The following is a 25,641-nucleotide window of genomic DNA, read 5'->3' as shown; positions in this document are numbered from 1 at the left end:
TGTTTCCTGAATTCAAATCTGCTATGATCTGGATTTTAGGATTTAGAGACGATTCTGGAGAAAATTTCCTCATTATCATGGAGCTCTGGTCAAATTCCCCAGATGCTCTAGTCATCTAGTAGTGGAGACAAGAAGCTGAGCAATAATTTAAATACAACTAAGAATTGCTTTGCTCTAGCAAAGGCAGAGTGGCTTCTTCCTTATATCACGAGAGCAGGAGCCTCCAAAAGAGTCCAAACAACCTTTTAGGCCTCCCCTCATGTCAGTATCCCCATCCTGCTCGTGGTGTGTGTGGGAGCAGTCCGGCTAAATTCCGCACGCAAAGCACCCGAGGCAAACTCTCCAAATAGTATCTTCTTGCATACAGAAGGGCAAGCCAACATGCGAGCCACTTACCTTCTGACTGAGAAGCAGGCATGCCTGGAGTCAGAGAGGGGCCAGGCGTGAAGTTAGTTGAGTTAGATTCTGCACCGGCTCCCGTAGGCAGCACCTTGGCTTTTGGGGCTCGGTACAGCACCAAACCTTTCCGTCTCACACATATGATGATGAGGCTGCTTCTTGAACCAAAGTACATGCAAACTGAGGGCAGCTCTTTGACACGGCAGAGCATGGGGTTGGGGGCCACCAGAAGGTGGTAGGGCCTTGATATCAACAGAGAGGCCTTCTTCAGAGCCACAGGTTCCTCCACGGAGCAGAAAAAAATGTAGACGACACATCCAGGGGAGTTTTTTGTGGTGCTGCCCCATGGATTGGTTCAAGAGCACTAGCCATATTTACGGAAGGGTGTAGCACAGTGACACAGACATACGCATAGTGGATACTTTACCTTTTGACCAAGTTAGACTTGGTCTATTAGAAAAATTGACCTTTTACATGAGAAACAGCAGAGTATCTTCTGCTTATCTGAAATTCATCTCGGTGTCTCTTTTGCCAGCCTTTATGCAGGTTCAAAAACCAGTATAGGAACTGAGTAGCTCCTCAAATGAAGGCAGAGTGCTTTCACCTCCACAAGCGCATGTGATGTTTGATGTTATGCCTAACCTTTAGAGTGTGCTTAAGGAGACTTATTAAATCTGAAGCAAGAGGATCACTTGATCCTTGTATAACACTTTAACAGGCATTGCTTTGGAATGGTACAGTCTAGTGTGGATGGAAATCTAAGTACACAGAAATCTCATGAGCTGTGGGCTTCTCAATGCAACCTTTTCAAATGATGTCCTGAGAGACTATCATGTCTTTTGGGGGAGCAAGCATGCAGTAATGGTACAGCCTGTTGTGGGTGGTGTAGTAGTGCCTCTCAAAAGAGCAGCAACACCCAGGCAAACCATGGCATCCGTCTGCAGCTGCACATTCTGCTGAGGTTTTTCAGCCTACAGCTCTGTACAGAAAATACCACGGGAAGGTCAAGCCTTATGTCTGGCATCTACAGACAACTGAGCCCCCAGTGTTACATTCATCTGATAAGGGAGGGTGGCCTGGGGAAGTGGGCAGGTAGAGTGTCTGGTCACTGCTATCATCCAAGGATGTCACCAAGGACCACCACTTCATTCCTGGCGTGGCTTTGCTAAGAAGATACAGAAGCACAGTGAAGACCAGATCCCACCCCTGCAGAGCTCTCCTCCCTTGCTTCCCTCCAGTTTCTTCTCCGTGTCTGTTAGTTTTCTACATGCCCTACACCCCAAGCTTTGTCTAGCCCTGGTCTCTCATAAGTTCGCTGTAAACACCTCGAATAGTTAAAGATATAAGACTGAAAATACCTAATGAAATAGAAGTCTTGTGGGGAAGGGAAGTGGGGGAGGGATGAGTGAAAAGAGCTCACAACAGTAATCCCATGATGTTAGTCTTGTTACACACCATTCCTTATAATCTTAGCAACCACTTGTTTACCCTTCATAAACAAGGGTTGTATTCCCTCAAGTATTCAAAGCACCTCAGTTAGGTGATTGAAAACCCCAGCAATAAGCAGATGGAAATTTTGCAGACATGGTGTGAAAACACATGATTTTTTTCTTGTTAGCTGTTACATTCACTTCAGTTTCCCCTTCATTTTCTCAATGTGAGGCAGGATGGGAGTTGCCTTTCCATCTCTAACCTCATTTCATTGCAACAAGAAAATGTCGGTGTTGAGGCTGAAGTGGCTACTTTGAACACTGAGAAGATATCCCCAAGCCAGGAGCTGGGAAGGGGATATGGGTACTTACTGCTTCTGAGCCTGATCGATCCGGTTCCTGAAGGTGACAATCTGCAAACAACATACATGACCAGGGTTTTTAGAGATACAGAAACCTTGTTCCCTCAGAGAGAGGGGAGTTTTACCTGCTGAAGTGCTGGAAACATGTGCCTATGGTAGGGATGAATACTTCCTTTGAAATAAAAGCTCACCCTTGCTTGAAGGAGAGAAATGTTGCTCCTCGGCAATGAATCTGCAAGCCAATTTCACATGTCAAGGGACAGAAGAGCTAGAATTCTATAACCCTTATTAGAAGAGTTCACGTGTACACAAATTAATCTAGGAACTCGCAGGTCAAACTGCAGGCAAGTGAACCAGAGTGAGTGTCACCCTGGCCAGCTGGAAAGCTCTTGGATGGCTCCATCACCTGTATATGTCAACCTCATCTTCTCACTCTTCCCCTACTCCTATACATTAGGAAGTATGTAAGCTCAGAGAACTTCAGTGGTCTTCAGATGGGGACCTCAAGAGTGGGAGATGGCTGTCACGTTCTGCTGGAGTATCTTTGTTGGCTGGGAGAGCAAGGGGTGAAGAGCTTGCAGCAGTCACTACCTTCCCAGCCACTCATCGAATAAGGCAAGTTTTAAAGACACTGAAGAAGAAAATATTCAAGGAGTGCTTTAAAAACCACAGAGGAAAAGGTGGAAGTGGGGGCTCTGAAGACCTTCCCAAGCTCTGTTGATGACTGCAAGCCACTAGAGAGGCTGTCCTACAAGCTGGAGTGCCTCTTTGTTTAGCCGTGGGTAAACTGCATATTTCAACCTGATGCATGGCAAAGCAAACACCTACCTTGCACAGGATGAGCACCTTATGGTCTGATTTAGCACCTCAGGCCTGGCCCATAGCCCTGGACCTGCTGCTGAGATCCTGGGGCTCTTTCATCTTAGGTACCGAAATAGCCTGCAAAAACTAGGGTGTGATAGAGAGCCCTCTTTTGCTCCTTCACCACTTCATTTGTAACCATGTCAGGGTTCTACCTATTTTTCCTAGGGTGTAAAAATGCACTTGCCAAGACGTATGCATTGCTTCTGCTTTTGCTGTAGTTCAAAGTTCTCCACTGGCTCTGCAGGTCAAAGAACTGATGACCCAGTATTTGAATATTTGAAGTGGCAGCTCGTGTTCCCCGTGTGCCAAACAAGAAAAACAAAAGTAATACATTCAGATTGGCCCAACAACCGGTATTTCCTGGCTCTTGTCTTTCCGTGGCAAACAGAAACAAAATAGGAGACTGAAACATTAGCAGGAGCAGGACAACACAAGGAAGGAAGGATCAGCAGATCACCTGCTTTTGTACTTACTCTGGAAGTTTTAGTATCTGCCGCAGCGGTTTAAATTATTTTTTGCAACTGAGTATTTTTCCCAAGTGTGGAGGAGAACCAGTTTGACCCGAGGACTTTAGACTTACCTTCAGTGATAACCTTGTGATTGTGACTATGACACTCACCCTCCAACAAAGCACCAAAGAGCAACAGACTCTAGAGCTAAAGAACAGCTCCACTCCTGTGTGTCCCAGTCCCTTCCTTTGTCTCTCCCTTGCATCCTTGCATGTGTCTCCTTCATTCCCTTTGCTGTTTTCGCTGACCTTTCTCCTCACTTTTTTTCCTGCTATCATCTTCCCTTTGTTCTTCCACTTTACTATCGTATCTCAGCTGTGCATTTCCCTTGTACTTTGCCCATTCTTCGTACTACCTCGCCTTGCTTTTCATCAGAGGTTTTATGGAGAGGTTTTATGCAGAGGTTTCATTACCATAGCACTGCCTTAATTCCTGTTTTTCCACACCTAGCTGACCTGTTATCCTTAAGGTAGCATTCTCCAGTATTTTGGATCTGGATGGGCATGTGCCACAAGGCGGACAATCTTTCCAAACCCCATATCGTTCTTTTTTTGTGAAGTCCAGGTCATTACATACACTTCCCTAAGCTTCTGCATGTATCCCAGGTGCATTAGGGTGACTCCCCCACGCACACAATACCCGAAGTTTGGATAGGGAGTTATTTTAGAGATGGTCTGAGTGGGTTGCGTGCTCAGTTTTTTAGCCACATCCCTGTTGGACCCCAGCTCTTTTCCTAAACTACTGCTTCATCTCTTTTCAAAGAATGGAAAGGGAGAGAAAAAGGAAGTGAAGGGAGAGACACAGGATCTGGTTTTCTCTTTTCTCTCTGCACTTGGAGCCAAGTGCCAGTTTCTGTCTGGCACCTGCCCTCTGACCATGCGGCAGGCTCATGCATTTGATAGCCTTTGCTGCTGCTGTTACACAGGCAAGTTTGTTGTACTTACAACTTGGAAAGCTCCTGCAGCCTGCAACGCAGTGTTAAAATCTAAGAGAGATTGAGATAGTTACATTGGTGTTGCTCATTCCCTGTCAGCATGTGACTGTGTGATTGGGAATTAAAAGGAAAGTGAGATGGAGAGAGATCCAGTAGGATTTCTCAGCCACTGAAACCTGATGTAGGCGAGTGCTGCCCTGTCCTGTGACTGACTGAGAAGGAAACACGTCCACTTTCTGTTACCGTGTGACACTTCAGTCAGATGCTCCTGTCTGGAGACAGTTTTCAGTGACTCCAGAGAGCTCAGTCCACAGGGAATCTGTCTGGGATGGGAATAAAACTTACAACATTCAAGTGTGAAATCAAAGAAGGGTTTTAAAATATTACTTTTCAATGGAGATGAGTGAATTGAGATTTACTGAGTTTTCAGGCCACAGTTACCTATGGATAAACAAGAATGAGCAAGATGTGTTTGAGCAGAGGGTGGGGAGCCCATTTGCCATTGGGATTGCCTTTCCATGGGACACTAAAAACCTTGAGAGTGGTCTATTCCATTTCAACCTAAAATGTGAAATCCGGTCCAAGTATGTATGTTAGGGGAGTGCACTCCCAGGTGTGTTGCAGCTTAAATATTGCAGAAGGGCATTGGAGACACAAATTATGTCACCACATGGCTTTTGCCAGAGGAGTCACAGAGATTTTTACATTGTGGAACCAGTGCCATTATCAAAATGGCTTCTCAACTCACCTCGTATTTTTTCCTCTTGATCTGCTCTGTAAAGTCATACTTTTCAGTCTCTAGCTGGTATAACCAGTCCCACAGTTCCTTAGCCTTGTCCCTGTGTGTTTATGGGGAAAGGAAAATGGGAGACACACATGACATCATATATTTTCTATGGTTCTCACATCATTACTAATGAGGCTTTTACCATTTTATTTAATGAAGTTCACACATCATCCTGCAAGCACTTTCCATTCTCTGAAAGCTAGTTACTGTTTCCAAGGTCACATTTTTCTCACCTTCTCACCTGAGAACCTTTTAGGCTTGCATACGTCACATACTAACGTATTTCCTATAGATTTAATTTTCCACCTGACTCTTAATGAAATAAAAGAGTCCAAGGGAATCAGATGGGAAGGGAGGAGGACTCTGAAAGCCACCCAGATGAGTAGAGCAGCTGCCATGGTGCAATCTGATCTGTTTCAGGGCTGAGGTGAGCCAACCTAATCTTTCAGTCACGTGTAAACTCCAACATAGGGTGTCCAGGCTATCATCTGATGACTGCTCTGCACCAGAGCACTCAGCTCCCAAGCCTTCAGCCTCCATGGAGATCTGTACTCATACCTTAGCAGCTGTAACTCACCCCTGGGAATGTTACAGATATCAATCTGTAGGTTTGTTCAACTAATCTCAGAGCTGGGTTTAAAGTTGGCTCCTAGTCTTATAAATGGCTGATCCTAATTACCAGGAGAGGCTAACAGAGCTATGCCAGGAACATGGCGAGATGGCTACCAAAACATTTCAACTATTCCCCACATCCCCATTTTCCCTCCATTCTCCAGATCAAGGAAGGGCACAAGTTAATATTGTCCCATGTTGAATTTCAAGGAGGGCCTTCTTTACCTCATTTTTTTCACTAGTGAAGACTCAAGGACAGTAAGAACAAATTTCAGTGGATTACATTCAGTAAGTTAGGATAAACATGTTACCTCAGCTTGTCTTCATTCAGGTGGTCGATGTTCAAGGGCTTGCGTCTCTCTGCCAGGACCTTCTTCTTCGTCTCTCTGGCTGTTTGCTTCTTTCCTCTCTTCTGATCAGCCTGTTTTCAGAACATCAATTAATGCCAGACTGCAGAAATCCATGATTTCAGTGACAGAGCATGTAAGACAAGCTGCTAGGGATCCAGAAGAAGGAAACTTGAGCTGTTTTCTCAACTTGTAATAAAGACTGTTCCCAGTCAACACTGTGGTTTAACATTTCCATATTTTGTCCACCAATCCATGCTTTTTACCTTAGCCAGATAGCTGCTGTATGTGGCACCCATGGAGGACAGAGCCTTCTTCTTCTTGAGATCATCTTCAGCTTTTCTCTTGGCATCTTCTTCCTCTCTCCGTGCCTTTTCCTCCTGTGGAGCCAACACAGAGAAGCAAATTACTGTAGGGGAGACTCACAGCTTCCCCAGCAACCAGTGGCACTGCAGGGAACATGATCAGATTAAGCATGTTGATGAGAACTGACAACTCCTGTTTCCTGCCCTTGCTTTAAGAGGGTGGTCATTTCTTCTTCAGACTGAGACAGGCAGAACCTGTAGGTTTTTTCTATCTCTAGAGATCTCCTCCAATCTGGTGCTGAGACAAGGAGAGAGATGCAAATATACTTACCGCAAGCCTTGCCTGACGCTCCTTCTCCTTCTCAGCCCGGATTCTCTGCTGCTCTGCTCTTTCAGCTCTGCGCTTCTCCTGCAAGAAGCAGTGGCAGAGGCACTGAGTCATCACTGTGGCTTTATCTACCTCCAGCATTACACCCCACCACCAAGAGCTTTGGTTTGTAGGGAGTGAGCCACCTACTCCCTTGCCAGAACAGGCAGAAGGGTCTCACGTGCAATTTCCTGGTATGACACAAGAAGCTGAGAGATGGGACAGATGTGGGGAGAAGCCGTTTGGTGTTGACTGGAGCAGTCACCTCTGTGCATGGCAATACAGCTTTCTGCCAGACTCTGACAGTGCACCAACGGATTCAGCTTCTCAGCTACAGAGGATCTCTCGATCCAGTACAGGGAAATGGCAGTACAAGCACTCACAATCCTCTCCTTGAGGGCAACCAGCTCTTCCTCTTCCTTTCTCCTGGCTTCAAAGTGGCTGTCAATCAAGGCCTGCAGTTCAATCAGATCTTTGTTCTGCCTTTTCTTTTGGATGTCCTAGAAGAGCAGCAAAATGCATAAAGTAAGCCCATATTGCTCTAGGAACGTACCCTGGACATTCCCGGCACCCTGCCTACCCAGAGAAACAAAAGCAGGAAGGGTCTCTGCAGATACCTGTGGAAATCTATGGCATTAGCTTAAATGGCTGTTGATGCAGATAAGAGACAGTCAGAGACTGGCCCAGGTGACAGTCAGGAGCCCAGAAGGGAATGAAATCCGCATCTCCCATTCCCCTACACCATATTATCCCTGGCTTTGCTCAGCTACCTATCATTGCATATCCTTAGCTGCCTCCTCTTTGCTTTGGGATATGAATCTTACCTAGAAAATGTTCCTGCATTTTTGAGCAAAGTGGGTATTTCTGTATAGATTTTCAACACTAGAGCTTCTTCATTTTTCTATCAACTTTCTAGGAAGGTATTTAGATCTCTGTTTATTATTAAAATTCTGTTGTCATTTTGGGTAGTGTTTCTCAGCAACAGATGCATATAGGCCCGATTTGTTTCCACCTGCAATTTTCAAACCGTTTACAACAATGGAACAGGGGATCTGAGATCTCCTAAAACACTTGCTTTCTCCTTTCTTCATATACTGGCTTCAAAGATTCAAAGAGAAAAAAACAAGAAATACATTATTTTAGCTTAGTCACGTTAGCAACGAATGCACCCGGAGAGTTTCAGGAAGCAGAGAGTAGCCTTTCACTGAAAGCAGGCGGCAAAGCATCCATACTTTTGTCCTTGACTTTATCCTCAGCAGTATCCAATACAGGAGGGGTTACATGGGTTTACCCACATGTGTATGGCTCACGTACAGACAGACAAACACAGCCAGTTTCAGGAATACTTACATCAAAATCTACTTTCTCACCCTCCGGTATTTTAGGAGCAGTTAGTCTGCAGAGAGTCAAAAACAAAACAAAAACAGCAACGACAAAAAAAAAAAAGGTATTTTCATCTTAAAGAACAGGCAGCTTTTTAAATAGCACATCCTGACCTTCCCTGCCCTCTGGAACGATGCTGACAAGGAGGAATGTTGATGGAGATACAGAGGGGTGAAACAGCAGGTCAGCGGAAAACTACTCCAGAATAGCACTAAGGACCATTGTCCTTCCTGGAAGGTCGTGCAGGGCAGGGAGTTACCCTAAAAACCCATTTCATTCCCAAAGCCTGTGGTCATTCCCCACCACACGGAAAGACGTGTGTCCGCGAGGCTGTTGGTGCAGTGCTGCACATTCTGTTCTGGGGAGCTGGTGGAGTGGGAAGGGAAGGTGCTGGGACCCAGATCCAGAAGATCTATAGGAACTCATAGCTAAGCTCAGGTCAGCCCAGCTCAACATTTGCCACCTTTCCTACTGTCAGTGGTCCTGGAGGGATGGGTAGTTTCCCAGCCATGGCTTCTCACAGAGGATTTACTGTTGAGCCACCTACACCTTGGAGTGCTGTGACACTGCTGTATCTCGGAGAGTTCACAAGTCCTCTGAACTGTCCCAGGAACTGGTCTTAAGACCCTGGCCAGTAACTACTGCTAAGGCATCCTCTGGCAGAAGCAGACATCCTGAAAGAAGGGCATGCAGGAACAGCTGGATGTTGCACGAGGGACGGTTGGATAAAGGCTTCTGGTGGCCATTTGCTTAATAGACAATCTGACGGCTTCTGCTAGAGCAGAAAAATGGTGCCAGGGTTCTGAAACTCCCTGCCCCTCATACTTACTTTATTCTGGGCTTCTCTTCTGTATTTGGAAACATGGAGCAAAACAGGAAGGGAAAAAGAGGGAGAACAACAAAGTAGTTAGAACAACAGAGATCATGCCAGCTGCTAAAGTAAAAGGAGGGAAGGGAAATTCAATCTTAGGGGAAACATCCCAGAGAAACTGGTTAAATCTCAAGCACTTCCAAAAGAAATACACACACTCACACACCCCTTTTGCTCAGAGCGAATCTGGTTTTACCCTTGAAACAGAATTTGGCAGAAAAGAATCAAGAGACTGTATAAAAGTCCCACATGTAGCATTTGGAAAGCAACAGTTTCGTGTAAATGCAAAATTATTTTTCTCCAACCATCCTGACCAAAGCTCTAAGGAAGACAGCTGGGCCGGAGGGTAGAAGGAAATGTTGCCTTTTTCAATCAGCTGTTCTTTCGCTAAAGTTAACTTGAACTCACAGTCATGTCGGTGATAACTAGGCTTTGCTGAAATGCCTCACGTGGAGGCCAGAAGGGTGAAAGCTTCATGACACGCATTATCTCCAGGTACATTGACTCCCAAGATAGCTTAGGGCACACGTCCCTGAGACACCTTGGTGCCATGGGGAAGATGCTTATTCTTCTGCACTGCGTGGTGCTCCTCAAACCTGGCTTGGAAGGGCCATCCTCTCTTAGCAAGCATCCTCTCCTGCTGAGGTACAGGCAAAATTCCCCTGGGCGTTAACGGGAATGATCTTTGCATCTCCAGGAGAGGTATAATGCCCTGATAGGGTACACCACCACAGAGGCCATCAGCTTGGGCCCTCTGGCAGTCAGAAGAGTTCCCCTCAACAAGGGACCTTTCCCTGGCTTTCAGAAATTTGCCGTCTTATGAGTTACTTGCTTAACATTTGTGCTTGTGATCAATTCCCCTCCCTGCTCTGCTTTTTAAACTTCAGTTATTAACTCCAATGTAATGTTCAGCACTGTTATTTTCACAAACACAAGTAAATGAAACCTGGTCTCACAGGGACCCAGGTTGACTTTCATAACCACACACTACATTTGAACTTTCAGGGACGCTGCTGGCTTCTGCAGTACAAGACTCTCCCTGTGTTGGTTCAGTGGGAGGAACTGAGGTAAAAAGCTCACAGCCTATTGAATCTGGTAAAAAAAAACAGCTTTGTAAAAGAAAAGTAAAACCAGCCTCCCTTGGGAGTGGGTGCATGAGCCCTGCTAGCCATATCGTGATACAGAAAGGTATTATATTTTTTCAAATGCTTATTTGCATCCAGCTGTTTTGGGTCTGATGGAGGAAATTGGGAATAGCAAATGGAACGGAGTAGGTCAAAATAAACCAAAACATTATAAGAGGGAAAAAGTAGAAAAAAAATGGTACTGGAAAATATTTAGTGAAGACATCAGTTGCAAGGATGTTGGATAATAAAATATTGAGAAAGTGGCTGATAATGGGTTATTGAGATAATTAAGAGAAAACACGTGATAGATGCATAAGAAAGATCAGAAATCAACCTTTCCTTTCTCTCATGCTTTCTCATGCCAATTTCAGTAATGAAATTTTGGGGAGTAGACTTTTCTCATTTACTGCAAGAACACTGCCTACCAAAACATATCTCAGCTGAGGCCTCTAGATGCTAGAGCAATGCTAATAAAATAAACAGCTTGTAATTAGAAGAGTGTTTTAGAGCACTCGCATAAAGGAAGCCACAAAACACTCCTGAAAAAACATACCATTAGCCAACAGTGTACTTCTGTATTTCTCCAGTTATTTTTGTTATTGTTTTACTTTGCAAATAGCCAGTGAGTTTCTTAACACATTAGTTTTTTGTTTTGTTTTGTTTTGTTTTTATCTAAAGAAGGGAAAAGTAATTACGATTAACCAGTCCATCAGGGATGTTATTCACACAGGATTCCCTTCCCTCGTGACATACCCAGATAATTTTCAGAAACATTCCTGTTTAGGTTAAAGCTGCCAGTTAGTAACACTTCAGAGAGAGGGGTGGAAAAAAAGACAGGAAATGTCTGGTTTTGTTTGTTGACCATGGCTGCCAGGATCGACACCTGTTTGTTGATAACTGTGTGTATTTGGTTTCAGCTGCCATCAAATCAGCACTTTGAACTTAATTAAACCAACAAACAGAAAACCAGAAAAGGGGATAACAAAGTAATAGGAGCCTTTATTAAAAAACAAACAGTAATAAATCTGTCCTTTGCAGTGCATGACCCAGCATTGGTCCATACTGTATGCACCAAAACTATGTGATTTATTTTGAAAGGCCCCTTCTTTCAAGACACCAAGTCAAGGAACTGGGCCAAAATTTGTTGACAAGCAGGAATTGTCGTAGCAAATTCCCATTTTCTGTGGCGGATTTTGACTGACTCTCTGGTCATTCTGCCCATGAACCATGGGGCTGTGACAAAATCCCCACATACAACCCTGCCAAAAGGAGGCAAGAGCCACTGGAAATCCAAGTTCACTGCCCTGGTGATTAGAGAGTCTCTGAGTTTCTGGTTTCCAAAAGGGTTAGCGCAGGGAGAGCACACACCACCGTAAATCCAGCTTTGCTTTCTCCTGCCCAACCTGTAGATATTCAGACAGCGCTCCCCTTCTCTGTGAATCCACCCGAACTGCCTTTACTTCATGCAGAAATCCCTAAACACCCACCCTTAATCCCACTTCTCAGAGGCAACATAGCTAACTCACACTGTGTCCTTGGGGAAAAAAATAAATCAATATGCTATTAAAAATGAAAGAGAAAAAGAAGTGAAGAAAAGGGGTCAGAAGGGTCCTCAGGGTATTTCCCTAAACAAGAAAAAAGCCTGAAAAGTGAGCAAGAAAATTAAAACAAACGAACAACAACAACAACAACAAAATCTACAAAAGCAAAACAAAACAAGGAAATACAGAAAACACAGAGTGGTTTCAAGTGGCATTGAGCTTTGTCTTTCGAAAGAGCTGGCCAGGTGTTCTAGGGGTTGGGACAGTCTGAGCACAACTGAGCTACTTCTAAGGCCTGTGAAAGCCGCTGAGAGTCTTTCATACATTTCAACTGGTTTTGAATTTGGCCCAACGGGCCTGAGTTATCTTGCCCACATACAAGAGCAAAACTGACCCTGAAGATGTTTAGGTTTGGTCCTTTCACATGAGTCTTGCCCCCACCCATGTGCTCCAGTGCCCATTCCGCCTAGTATTACGAACACACTATCTTAAGCCCATGGCCTGCCCCACCAGTCTGAATAAATTTATTCATATGCTTGATGTTTAGCACAATTTTAAGTGCACGGCTGGAGCAGAAGTTTAAATATCTGTAGATTCAGGCCCGGAGACTGTGACCTTCTAAGGTTAGGTGAGGAAGGCACGTCTGTGCAGGGCTCAGCTCCATTTTTAAGCACGCCACTGTGATTTAAGAGATACTTTCTTGATTTGAGGGGGATAGAGAAGGTTTGCTGATGAGAGCCAGGACACAACAGGTTCAAGCTAAAAGACAAGTCCAGACCAAGCTTCTAGAGCTTGACTTTCACCATCGACTGTCCTAATGAGGATGTACAGGCTCCTCAGTACAACAGTGACCCCCCAAGGGTGATTGGATATGCACAGTGAGCGATTTTTTGCGGCAGAGATGTTTTGGCCCAGTTCCTGAGTTTAAAATCAAGCGAGGAACAAAAACAAATACAGAAAAAAAAAAAAAAAAAAAAGAATGAGATGTTAGAAAGATGACTTCGTTGTCCTAAGACAACACCGAGCTACCATCATAGTATTCGCCTTCTTCATCAGCTGTAGGTTGAAGGAAAAAAAGCAAAAGAGAAGAAGCACAGTAGTCAATCCACAATCAGCACCGTTCTCCTAAGAGCAACTGTCCCCACTCCCTCCCTGCTACGCTGGGAACCTCGGGCTCTCTGGAGATCAAACAAGAAGAAGAAACACCTTTTTGGTGATTTGATTTGGCAAACATACAGCCCTTTTCTCCATGCTCAGCCAAAGCCATCCAGAGAGACCATTTCCCTCCCGTGCTCTCTTTGCAAGGTCAGTGTTTTTAACACTGTTTCCCCAGCACTGAAAGAGAAGAAGGGTGAGAGCCTGTAGGTGCGTCACATACCTTCTTCATGGGCTTCCTCTGCTGGTGTCGTGGTGCAAGCAGTGATGGAAAGACAGGAAATGGAAAAGAAAAGAAACAGAACAGATATTTAAAGCTCTTGGAAGCCTAGGAAAGAGACCAAGGAATGCATGAAGGGGGGGAAAAATTAAGGAGGAAAAAAAAAAAAAAAAGTAATTAGTGAATTAAGGCAAGGAGAAAAGGTATCTGGAGAGGCTGTCAGGAGTTAAAGATGCTGTAAGGTTAAAGCAGTAGTAAGCATGGAGATTAAAGGAGAAAAGAGCTGCAAGTAATCATTGTGGTTAATACTTGTTTCTCTTGTTTTGTTCTCTTCTGCCAACCCAGGACTCCTGTTCTCACACACACACATACACTCTCGTGTTGTAACAAGGTGGAGTAAATCAGAAGTCTTGTCACATACCTGGCTCATGAACTTCAGGTGTGAAGTGTCATGGAACAAGATGCGATGGAAAATAAGAGAATGAGAACGAGAAACCTGTTATTTCACACGCCGAAAGAGCTTTTGAGCCAAAGGGGAGGAGGGGCAGACAGGAAAAGGGGAGAGGGGAACGAAGTTAAGAAGTAAACCTGAGGTAAAATAAATTAATTACAGTTGAAATGGAATATAAACAGAAGTCACAGGACAGGAAGAGAATTCAGTCAGGTGGAACAAACAGATTTGAAATAATAGTGCAGCGCAGAAAAAAACTTTTCTGAGTACCGTATGACATAAAGCACAACCAGACAGCACAATGTACCAAGGTTTACTTTGATTTGAAATATGCACATGAACATAGTCAGCCCTCTCAAAGCACCATTGGATCCATCCTTTTTTACAGCAGTATTTCAGTCATTTGAAATAAACACAGTGTTTTTTCAGGGACCTACTGAAATACCTGCTGGAACTCATCATCAGCGTTCAGCTAACTTCCAGAGGAGCTCGGTTCTCTTTTCTAGATCTACGGCTCAGGCCGTTTTCTTCCTTGAAGACAACTTTGATGTCTATATAAATTTACTGCAGTTCTTCACGGCCATTTGCAATGTAAAATTACAAATGGCTTACTTGGTAGGAAGGCAAGGTTCGTTAAGTCTGTGCAGGTCTACACTTCATTCTTCTGGTATTTTGGCAAAGCAAGAATCAATCAGCAATGCGGATTTGCAGGGCAGATTTTGCTTTTCAGCCATACACACACCACTGAATATTTTGCAAAGCAGGCATAAAAATAACACAAAATCTCACAGTATTTATATTCCCTGTGTACAGTCAATGGGTCAAATTCCACCCTGAGATTTGAAACTAAGTTTTTCCTATCGAAAGAAACATTCATTCTCATATCACAGTGTAGAATTTAACCCATTCCACAAGGACACTTTTTTTTTGCTGAGCTATTCTTTCACAGTAGTATATGTGTTCCCCTAGTATTTAGTAAAATTTTCATGCAACAGGCAAGTTTCCTCCTCCTTACTGCTGATTACACTTTACTAAGGAAAAAAAAAATATATATTAAACTAAAAAAACAACCACCCCAATAGCATGCAAGTTACAAGCTCTCATTAACAGATAGGTTGTTATCTCCTGTCACCTTGTATTCACTTCCCACACACACTGTCCCAGCAGGCAGGCATGGGGGAGTTTAGAAGTTAAATCACATACCTGGAGGGGGGGCTTCATTTAGTAGGAAGTGTCAGGGGAAAAACATAGGAAAGGAAGATAAAAGAATTAGAAATAAGTTATTCGGGAGGGGATCACCTCAAACTTTGGTAAGACTGGGTTGTAGGAGTATCATTTGCAGACTAGGTTATAGGGATAGAGTGTTAAGAGTGGAAAAAGGGAGTAATTACAGTGGGGTGTGAAGTAGACAGGGAGGGATGCTATAGAAATGAAAGATAAAGGGAGTTTGAGCGTTGATGAACTGCAGCAGTTTAAATCATGTAAACAGATAAACAGTGGGCAATTGTAATAAAACTGGTGATCCTTAAATCTGAGAGAAAACACACGCGAGGGAAGAGCTTTATGAGTGTGCAGTGCAGCCTGTGTTCCCTGTTGGCTCTCAGAGCGGGCGAGAGTTCCTGCGGGGAAGTACTGCTGTGGGTGCCTCTCTGTGTTCGCATCTGGAGATCTGCCATCTAAGAGCCCCCACTGGCAGGTCTGGGGCTTCTCTCTGCAGAACTGGAAATACTGGGGAGCACGCAGGGCTTGCCTCGACCGCAAAGGAGCGGAGGGCGGTGGAGCCGGCGTGCCCCGGCCCTAAAACCTTTCATGGGCACTGAAATGTTTCGTCTAAGCTCCTTAGAAGGTGACCCTTCAGTTACAAACAATAATTATACTGTCCTATAAGTATAAAATTTGGAAAATTTGGAAAGATAAAATCTGGGGAATCTTAAGAATGGATTGATTCTTCATGACTCTGGCTTTCTTCAACATCTTCAAATTCCTACGCACGGGAATGCTTCAGGTTAATACATAGGAATCTAGATGTCATTCACGTGTGCTTGGTTAGGTGGAAAGCGTCAGCAAAGTAAAGGAATTAGAGCAAGAAGCACACAACAGCAACAGCTCTGAACTTGTGCAGGCCAGAGCTGTGACTTAGAAGATGTGTTGGACAAAGACAGCGTTAATAACAGAGAAGCTAAATAATCATACAGTGATATGAAAAGCTGGGACAGCCTCCCTCTGACATAGAAGTTTTATTTTAAGCTTGTTATATTTACATCTTCTTTATAAACTTCCCTTTCTGTTATGTTTTACGTTACAGAAGGAAAAGAAAACACGGGGATGCTGCAGGTATGGCTTTCTTGCTAATCAGATTACATTAATACCTGGTGCATTCTACAGATTTCAAATTCATATGTATGCTTGAGACCAACACTCAAGTAGTGAGTAGGAGTTCAAAAATAGGGAAAAGAGGTACAGAGGCAAGCAAAGCAGCTAGGGTGGTAGCAATGACCTTTAACTTGTGCAAGCCAAGGTCAGAAAAACCTTAGGATCAGATAACAGACAAGAATGAATATGGTTAAGAGGAGAAGAGAAGGTCATGGAATGAGAAGCAGCAAGATCAGGAGGGAAGTGAGAAGCAGCGCACAGATGAATGTTGAAGTGTTAAGTCACTCAAAAATCAATCAGACAGCTTTCACCTCGCTCACTGCAACCCTGGCAAAAGTACCGGTCTCGTCTAAACTAAAAGGCTGGTCTCCCTCTGCGGACAGCAGAGTGAAATAGCCGGGATGGGCGGCTGCTGAGATGTGACTGCTTGAATAAAGCTGCTCCAGATGGCACAGAATAATTTTCACAGACAGTTTCGAGGCTGCTGCAAGTTCAGTTTCTGCTTTTCCAGATAACAAACATTATAACGTTCCCGTACGCGGTGTAAGGATGGCGCTGAGTCCAGCCAGTTGCTATTATTACAGCTTATACATTGAGATATTTATTTACCAAAATGTTATTACATTTTTCATGCAACAGTTAGGTCTTATCCTCATTATTACACATCACAGAGCAGAGGAAATTATTACTGGTGGAAGGTGTAAGGAAGCTGCAAGTTACAGTTTATCATTAATATTTGATTTTTATCTGTTTTCTTCCACCATCTTTGAATTCCTGAGTATAATATTAGAGTTACTGGTATAATTTTCCAACAGAAGTCATAGTTTCGATTAAAATATTACAAAATTTGGGTAGATTTAGCTAAAATTTTGGTTAAAAAAACAGAAAAAGTTTTGCAACCGTAAGAAGTTGCAGAGATATTAACATCTCTAGAACAAAACCTTCTCATCTTTTGCCTTGTGACAATCACTTATTCCAGATTTGTTCTTGCATTACATTATATATACCCCACATTATCCATAAATTCAATGCTTCAGAAGCATCTAAAATAGAATTGTCATTTCAAAATTTGGAAATCTTCCATAGAGGAAAGAGGCAAAAAAAAATGTTGGAACAAAATGCTTTGTTTCAACTAAATTAAAAAAAAAAAATAATAATAATTTTCAATAGCTGCCAAACAAGGCTTCCTCCTTTTTTATGTTGTTGTTTGTTTGAAAAGTTCCCATTTTGTCCCAATTCAGAGCATGACCTGATTGTAAAATTGCCAAGCACAATTGAATTTCCAGCACACAATAACCCTTCACATTGACGCAGAGGAATTCAGAAGTCACATACCTGGTTCATGGACTTCTTTAAGAGGGAAGTAGCAGGGAAGGAGATGCAAAGAAAGATAAGAGAATTAGAGCAAGAAACAGAGGAAGATTAAAAAAACCTTACATTTTTTTTTAAGCCAGGGTAGAGAGGTTAAAGGGATAAAAACCATTAATAAGATTAAAAGAGGGCACATATGGATGTCAATTAGAAAATCATGGAGAGGAAGGACAGGGGGTGTTGGGAGAAGAAAGGTGCAGGTGACTAACATATATTCATGATGTTATAAATCAAGTGCCATCGGTAGCCTTCGGCTGACAGAAATATTTACTTGCAGTTAAACCAAGTCCATTACCCATAGGTTTGAATGTGCAAAAAGGCAGTAGGTGACCTTTTCTTATTCATGTGCATAGAAATCCCAGCCCCTACAGAAATCAGTGGGCTCGGAGGAGCTGGCACTGATTTCCTCAGTGCCCAGGATTTCACCACTGGGGTGCAGGACCACGCACCGATGTGGGAAGGGAAGTACAGGCATGTTACTGCTCCCCGACCTGCAGGATAAAGGACCCGATGGAAGCCTAGCTGGACATGCAGGGAGGGGGAGGCAGAAGGGCAACTGAAAGGTGAAGGGGTTTCGGCTGGCAGGCTGATGCTTTAATAAGCAGAACCCGCAATTTTGCTCATCACAGATTGTCTTACCAGATCTAGACTTCAATTCACGGTATAAAATCAAGCAAAACGCAACCCTGCTCCCCCCATTTTTGCATAACGCATGTTAACCCAGAAAAATACCAACAGTTATGGAAAAATCGGGCAATTACATCCTTTCTCTGAATTGTCATTTCCTGCACAGGTGCTGCAACCAGAACGGCGCCCCTCGGGCCCAAAAGACCTAGGTCTGGCGCGGTGTCACTTGTTGCTCGTGACTCCAGATGCAAACCTCGCCGCGTCACTGGTGCAGAAGGGAGTTTTGTCTCCACACAGTTCCAGGGCACAGGGAGGAGAGGGGTGTGCGGCCGAGGGACGCGGCATTGCCACAGGGTCCGGCCGTCCCACCTCCTGCCCCAGTACTGGAAATGGTTTTGGGAGCACTGTCCCCGTGCCAACTGGGATCCGTACCGAGAGCCTGGTTTCTAGAGACATCAGCGTGCTGGGGAGTACATAAGCAATGCCTGGGCTGTGCTTTGGGCATTCTTTTCAAAACAGCGGTTAGTACTTGTTACTCATCACGCCTCCTATCCTACGAGAGCAAAGCAGTCACCAGTGAGCACGCAGAGGGATATTTTTGCATCCTCTCCTCTTCAACCACCTCCAGAATTCCTGCATTCCAGAATTACCGCTCCAGACAGACAGAAACAGAGGAATTCTCAAGTCATGGCACATACCTTCCTCATGAGCTTTAGCGGGTGGGAAGAGTCACAGAGCAAAATGCAAAGGAAGACAAGAGCATTAGAAACGTCAGAACAACTTTTCACTCATACAAAATGGAGGGGGGAGGGAAAGCCTGAGAATATACTGCGAGTAATTAAAATGAATATGGATATGAAAAGCACTACTGGAAGTAAGGGTACAAATGGTCTGAGATATTAAAAGCATAAAGCTGATTTAAGTGGCCATATCAGATGACATTTGTCTTATATGCACATTCCTGCAGTCCCGCACGAAGCCCGGAGCAGCATGCCGTTTCATAGCCCTGATGCTCGCCCAAGTGGATTTACAACCTGAGGCCAGCAGCTTGTAGGTGGCACGTGGCTGCGCGTGCTACCGTGACTCAGTGGTCTAGGAATTCCACTGCACGAAGAAGAAAACCATCTTTAACCATTTGCAAAGCTAGAGCATCAGAATTATCACCAGTTGCTCTGTACAACAGGGTTGAAGCTGACAAAAGGGCGTGGGGAATGGCGACTGTAAGAACGCCATCTGCATATTATCCAGAGGCCTGACCCACCCCAAATGGGCCAAAATAAGCCTCACAGGGAGGGTTGTTCACCACCAGTCTCAGAGTGAAGGCTTTTCAACAGCCATCCTTTTAAGAGGTTTACATTTCCCATACTTTTTTTTTTTCCATGCAACAATTACCACATAGCATCGCAAGCGCATTCGATGTCAAGATAGAACATGAAGGAAGAGCGTTCAAAATCCAAAAGGGTGGCAAGCTTTATTCTATATTAATGTGCCTATTTTTAACTCCTGTTTCCTTTTATCATCTTACGGCTTACTGGCCAAACCAGAGCTTCCTCTGAAAGACACGAGTTCAGGAGTCGCATCACATACCTTCCTCCTGAGCTTCTTTAGGTGGGAAGAGCCACAGGACAGGATGCAAAGGAACATTAGGAGAAAGACATTATTACATGGGCTGATATCACACGGGCTGAAAACTCTGTTTAGCCAGAGGGAAAAGTTTTATCCCAGAAAAGGAAGAACCAATGGCCAGGAGGGGAAGGAATTTGAGGCAGTCATGGTTGGGAAATAACTTCACCATGTGAAAGGCAGAGGCAAAAACATATCGGAGGGAAAAATCTCACAGTAAGCTCAAATAATACGTGCCGAAGGTTCTCTCTAATTCCAGTTTTAGGGGAACGACCTTCCTGCCATTTCCCGGATGGGCTTTACGGCGAGCTCTGCACGTGGCAGGAGGGGCAGAGGGGCCGGGGTCCCCCCGAGCCGACGGCTGGGGGAACCTGCCCCGGGACCATTCCCGTGTGCCAGCCTGCGTCAGAGCCGCCCACGGGGGAGAGGGGGAGGCGAAGACCACGGGAGGGATAAGGCAAAGTAACTGGTCCCTGCTCCTCTCACACCGCCCTTGAATCCCCCCCTCCCCGCCATGGCCAAGGAGGCGGGGGAGCGCGATTCCCAAGGCGATGGCACGGTCCTGCTTCGTGAGCTTTGTCAGCCGGGACCTGGCCAGGAGCAAGGGCGGTGGGAAAACGGGATCAGTTAGACTAACGAGTGTGTGAATGCAACGGGGAAGGGCCTAAAAAACCACGGGGGGTATGGAATTGAGAAACAGGAGGAGGTGAAGTGGAGACAGGCAACCAAAGCACACACAGGCACGAGAAATGTAAAACCTTCGGGACCTGGATGCTGTAAAAAACCCTGCAAACCGCCCAGAGCGGGTCTCCCGCGGCATTATAAATGGGTTTACCCCCGTTTCAGGTATGCCCGTGGCACAAAGCTTTGCAAATGCGGAACCAACACACCCTTTGGCTCCCCGGACCCGGAGCACCACATCCCACAGCCCTGCAGTGCAAAGGGTGGGTTTCTGTTCCAGCCCCTCTCCTCCCCTGCCTGTGCCACCTTCCAAATGCTGCGTGCAATGTGGGGAGCCAGCTGGGGTTGGTTACGTGCCAGAATCTACATAGATACAATTAATTCTGCATTCTGAAGTATTATTTTTTTTATATTATAGATAATATGATATATTATAGTCCATAAGCTTATAATATATACAATATACTATATATAATATAGTATATTATGGAATATGTAACATATGGCTACACACATACCTTACCACAGATGGATTTTAATTTCAAAATCCATCCAATCACTATCTGACAAGCTACGTAGGATAGACCAGTTGACACCTGATAGAAACCTTTCTAGCCAGACCCCGGTTATTCCACGGCGGGCGTTACAAACACCCAGGGCTAAAAATGAGCCCCGCAGCCTGCTGTGGCTCGGATGAGGGGGTGGTGTCCGCGTTACCCGTGCGGCTCCCTCCCCGGAACCGGAGCATAGGCGCCCACGCAGACGCTCAAGGATTTTGGGGCACCCTGGGTGACGCTTGTGCGAGGGGCAGGAGGAGCCCTCTGCCCGCAGGTGGGTTGGTCCCAGCACCCTGTCTCTGGCCTCTGGCTCGGTTCTGCCACCTGGCACAGCCGAGGCGCGCGGCCGCCCCGACTGAGGCTGAGGAGCCGTTTCACGTACCTTCTTCTTGAACCTCTTCTGCGGGTGGGAGACGTCGCGCGGCAAAGGGAATGGGAGGAGAAAATTAAAACAAGAAACATCTTATTGGAACGTTCTTGAGGTTTGCCGAGCCCCCAGGCCATTACAGGTAAGAATACACAATGATGGAATTACAGGGTGAGAGAGAATTAAAAATAAAGTTTTTATGGGCGCGTTATGGGGTTATAAATGTTACTGAGACATGGGAATATGGCCACAAGTGAAAACCACATTAAAAAAGGCATCCGATATTTTGTTCTTTATTAGAGCTGGCTGTAATTTCCTAAAACTGACTTTTGGTGAATCTTTAACCAAAATGAAAATTTCTGCGTTTCTTTTGTTTTAAATCTTTTTCTCAAATGGCAAAAAATTTTCACCAATGTTTATCAACTTTTGAAATTTCAAAGAAATGAATTCCTGAATTTCAACAGATGGATCTAAGTTCTGCACGGTGTCCCCCTCCTGTTTAAAAATGTAGAGCTTATGGAGAGAAAGGAGGGTACTTGGCACTGTTGTGAGAAAAAAAAGCCAAGCAGTTCAGTAAAAAAGGTAGATCCCTCTCTATATATTTGTTTCCAAATACATATATGCATATACATATATACACATATAAATGTATAGTCATAAAAATGACATATATGTGTTTATATTATATATACTGGGTTTATATATGCATGTATTTTATTTATTTTATATATATATATATATAAATGTTTTTGTTTGTATTTTTAGATTAAAAAAACAGGCTTGATTTCCTACCAGCTCAATAAGTGACATCAATGTCCATCATTGCATTGATGTCTGTGGCTCGGGACTGAGTCCTGGCCACTGGGTATGAACCGTTTGCTCTGAATTTCTTCACACACATTCTTTCTCCACGCTGAGGGAGAAAGAAAGCAGAAGCCATGTCACATACCTTCTTCCTGAGCTTCAGGTGGCAAGTGTCATGGAACAAGAAGCAACAGCAAGCAGGAAAATGAAAACAGAAAACTGTTAGAAACTGGTATCGGGGTGAGCTAAGGCCTAGAGAAAAATGTGGTTAGAAAGTGATGGAGAAAAGTTACGTGGAAAGGAAATGGATGTTTTTGGAGGAGAACGCAAAGGTCGGGCGAAAGTGGGGAGCAAGGAGACAGTACACCTCAAAGGAGACAGGCATGCAGATTAAAAAAAAAAAAATAGGAAGTCACCTGCCTATTAATTTCATATTAATCATTAAATTGTTGAAGCCCAAAAGTAGACAGTTAGGGAAGGAAGGAGAAGGGCAAGAAATGCTTCTCCTTTAAGGAAGGCTTGTCTGTGGGAGCGACACCCTTTGCTTACTCTTTGGCCATTTGGCAAGGCAGGAAGGATGGAGCATGAACAGAACCTTCACCTCCCAGGCTCTGCTCCTCCGGGCAGGGCTAGAGACACAAAGATGACTGAAGGCAGCTCTACAGCCCATTTGGTGTCTCGATTTTCTTTTTTTTTTTTTTTTTTTTGAGCCCTTGACCCCCTCAGAAGCAACATTGGGGGAATTAGAGACAGAAGGATAATGTACTTCAGGGCAGGAAATGCTCTCAGCGTGGCCAAAGTTGCACCTCTGTTCCCAGCACTGCTGATGGGAATTAGGTGGTTGAAGCAATTTGGGGGAATTCCTAGCTAAAAAAAAAAAAATATCCTCATGATGAAAATTTCTCCACAGGGGCAGGTCTCTGTCTTGGGGATGATCTCATACCCTCCACATGCAAATATTCCATCTCTCAGCAAAGACAGCAATACATCTCCAAAATTTTCCTCTCCCTGCTTCCTACAAAAGCTGAAACAACTCGAGTGAGAAGGGCTTTTCATGCTCCATCTTTCCAGATCAGCCCTCTGTCTCTCGCAGCTTGTCAAATCACCTTTCGCCAGCCAAAGACGCATTAAAAAACTTGATCTCTGCCAGTCGGTTCCCTGCCTTGCCTTTGCCATCCTGGGCAGTGCCTTGTTGGGTGCCTCTCAGGAGCTGGGCAACCTGCTCTTCTTTTTCAATTTCAAAATTTAAACTCGATCTGTGGACATTGCCAAAATGAGAGCGGCAGGATTTCACCGATGATACGCTGTGTGGGCTCTGCGCCAGTCCCCGCTCTGAAACGCTCCGAGGTTACAGACAGGTTAGCTCCCAGCTTGACAACTGTACCCTACGGCCCATACAAATACTGTGTTTCACCGTAACGTGGGGGCTCTGCATGTCACAGCCCAACTGGGCCAGTTTTATGGTTTCCGACTGATTTACCGATCAAGTATTTCAGATCGCGATTAGCAGCAAGGGCCAAAGAGAAGGGTGAAGAAATACAGACAAGGAAAAAGCAGGACCAGGAATCAAAGAAAGATAAATTACGTTCCAAGTGGTTTTGTTACCTTCTTCTTCGTACTCCTCTGTATTGAAATAGGGAAGGAAAAAAAAAAAAAAAGCAGACAGATCAACCATCAGCCTTGACACATTGGTAGGACATTACCCGTGGCACAGCCCTTTGCACTCAGAGGGGTGCCGGGCAAGGTGGTCTCTGAGAGGCCACATCCAAATCAGCAAGTAAAATAGCAAATAAAATTACTTTGAGAAAAAAGAGGAGGTATAAAATGGGGAGGAAAGCGATATGTTATTGAATTTTTTTCTTAGGCAATGGGAACTCAGGTGTACACGCGCATCAGAAGAAAAAAGGTGGCAGAAAGGGCCTCTGAGTATAAGAAAAAACAGCAAAGAAAAACCCATGCATATTGCTTGCATATATTATGATGGTTTATGTTTTTAAACAGAAAATATTATGTATACAAAAGCCTCAAAATAAATTGCCAGCAGATGGCAGTGCCCCTGCAAAAACTAGCTGCATCCCCTGCAACCAGGGCATCAACGTGGGGCTGAAACTGGGGCTGAAACCCCAAGGGCTGCCAGCAGCCCGAAGGCAGCCAAAGTGCTACAGGTAACGTAAAATCACCAGGAGCTGGTGACAGTCAGGCAGACAGCTACACGAAAAAGAAACCGCAGATTTGTCTAACTGTACTGGCACTTTTTGTTAAAATCTTAACGGTGGGCAGAAAGGAGAAGATGGACACGGCCAGTGAATGCTGCAGGCTTGCATGGAAGCAATTAGAGACAGATTTAAGACTTACCCTCTCCTTGATCCCTGCGAGAGAGGAAAAAAGGTTATTGAAACTAGATAAATATTTCTTCCACTGCATATTATCTCCAAGCTTTCAACCATATACTGAAGCAACACGATGCACTGTTGCTTAAAGTCTGTTGTTTCTTCTTTCCCCCATTCTCCCTCAGCTCCTCCAGGACCCGTTTGGTTTTAACAGTAATAAAGTGACTGGGTTTGGGGTTTATTTTAAATAGTGTTCCTGATTCTGAAGGTGTGTATGGATCCATACCCAGGAATAATCTTACCACCACAGGGCTATAACATGATACCCACGCATGAGAGCTGTGCAGGGGCTGATGAAGCTGGACCTCAGCCCCGGTGTGCTAGGCAAGCCAGGCAGATGTGCCACACCAGCCCAGATGTGCTACAGGCTCCCTGAACCCTGGGGCTATCTAATAAAAATTTGGCATAAACCAGGTGCTGCTCAGTGTTTATCCCGTGGCTGCAGAAGCATCAGTCTCGCAGTCTGTTCCCATTCCTCACCCTGACCTGCCAGCTTCTCCCGCTCTAACATCACCTTCCATAAAACCTGAACCCCAGAGCAGCCCTGGAGCCAGACCCTAAACTAGGGATGTGATAGTTAGAGATTGCCTGAAAAAGGTGCCAAATCTCGTTTTTGGGAAAAAAAAAAAAAGAAAATTAAGAGCAGGCTGGACAAAATGACACAGGTTTGGCTGAGAGTCCTTGGTAGCAGAGGAGGGGGCTAAGTGACCACCGCAGGTCTGCCGGTGCTGCCTCCGATCCCACAACTGCCCTAAATCTTCCCTCCGTACCTCCTGATGCATAAATATCAAATGACCCCACTGGATTTGGTTACATTACTCTAGATTCGTTAAACCAGGGCAGAAAGTGGATCCTCTGCTACACAGTGTGTTTTGTGTGTCCCCCCCCCCCTAAGGTGTAGGGCCACGGCCAGCGCGGACAGGCGGAGCTGAGCGGAGGTGTTTGGGGGTGTCCTGTGTTGGGCAGGGAGGGTGTCAGGTGAACTTCCATGGACCTTTGTGACGCTCAAAGCCAAGACACCCCTTTCCCACCGCCTCGGGGGGGGGGGTTGGGCTCTGCTCAGAGGGGCACCCAGCCCCTCATCCCCGTGGGGATGCCCTTGCTCTGCTGCGTGGAGCCAAGCTAAACAGATGAACACGCAGGCGGCTTTCTCTCTACTTACACTTCCTCGGTATCAGACATGC

The 25,641-nt window shown here is 44.9% G+C and overlaps 1 protein-coding gene across 1 annotated transcript in view; it reads right to left on the bottom strand.

Moving 5' to 3' along the window:
* The window catches only part of TNNT3 (troponin T3, fast skeletal type), a 33,106-nt gene that overhangs the window by 713 nt on the left and 6,752 nt on the right, over positions 1 to 25,641 (bottom strand). The window contains exons 2-13 of the mRNA XM_032984885.2: positions 19,623 to 19,637; positions 17,373 to 17,387; positions 14,868 to 14,879; positions 13,635 to 13,646; positions 9,129 to 9,147; positions 8,267 to 8,312; positions 7,300 to 7,416; positions 6,881 to 6,958; positions 6,511 to 6,624; positions 6,209 to 6,318; positions 5,247 to 5,337; positions 2,202 to 2,242 (exon numbers count right to left, since the gene is read on the bottom strand). Of these exons, the coding sequence (XP_032840776.1) occupies positions 2,202 to 2,242; positions 5,247 to 5,337; positions 6,209 to 6,318; positions 6,511 to 6,624; positions 6,881 to 6,958; positions 7,300 to 7,416; positions 8,267 to 8,312; positions 9,129 to 9,147; positions 13,635 to 13,646; positions 14,868 to 14,879; positions 17,373 to 17,387; positions 19,623 to 19,637 (670 nt within the window). The remainder of the gene's footprint in view (positions 1 to 2,201; positions 2,243 to 5,246; positions 5,338 to 6,208; positions 6,319 to 6,510; positions 6,625 to 6,880; positions 6,959 to 7,299; positions 7,417 to 8,266; positions 8,313 to 9,128; positions 9,148 to 13,634; positions 13,647 to 14,867; positions 14,880 to 17,372; positions 17,388 to 19,622; positions 19,638 to 25,641) is intronic.

The sequence above is a fragment of the Tyto alba genome, unplaced genomic scaffold (assembly GCF_018691265.1).
Source record: "Tyto alba isolate M040663 unplaced genomic scaffold, T.alba_DEE_v4.0 Super-Scaffold_8, whole genome shotgun sequence".
Classification (NCBI taxonomy): Eukaryota; Metazoa; Chordata; class Aves; order Strigiformes; family Tytonidae; genus Tyto; species Tyto alba.
This window is presented reverse-complemented; position numbering and strand designations above follow the sequence as displayed.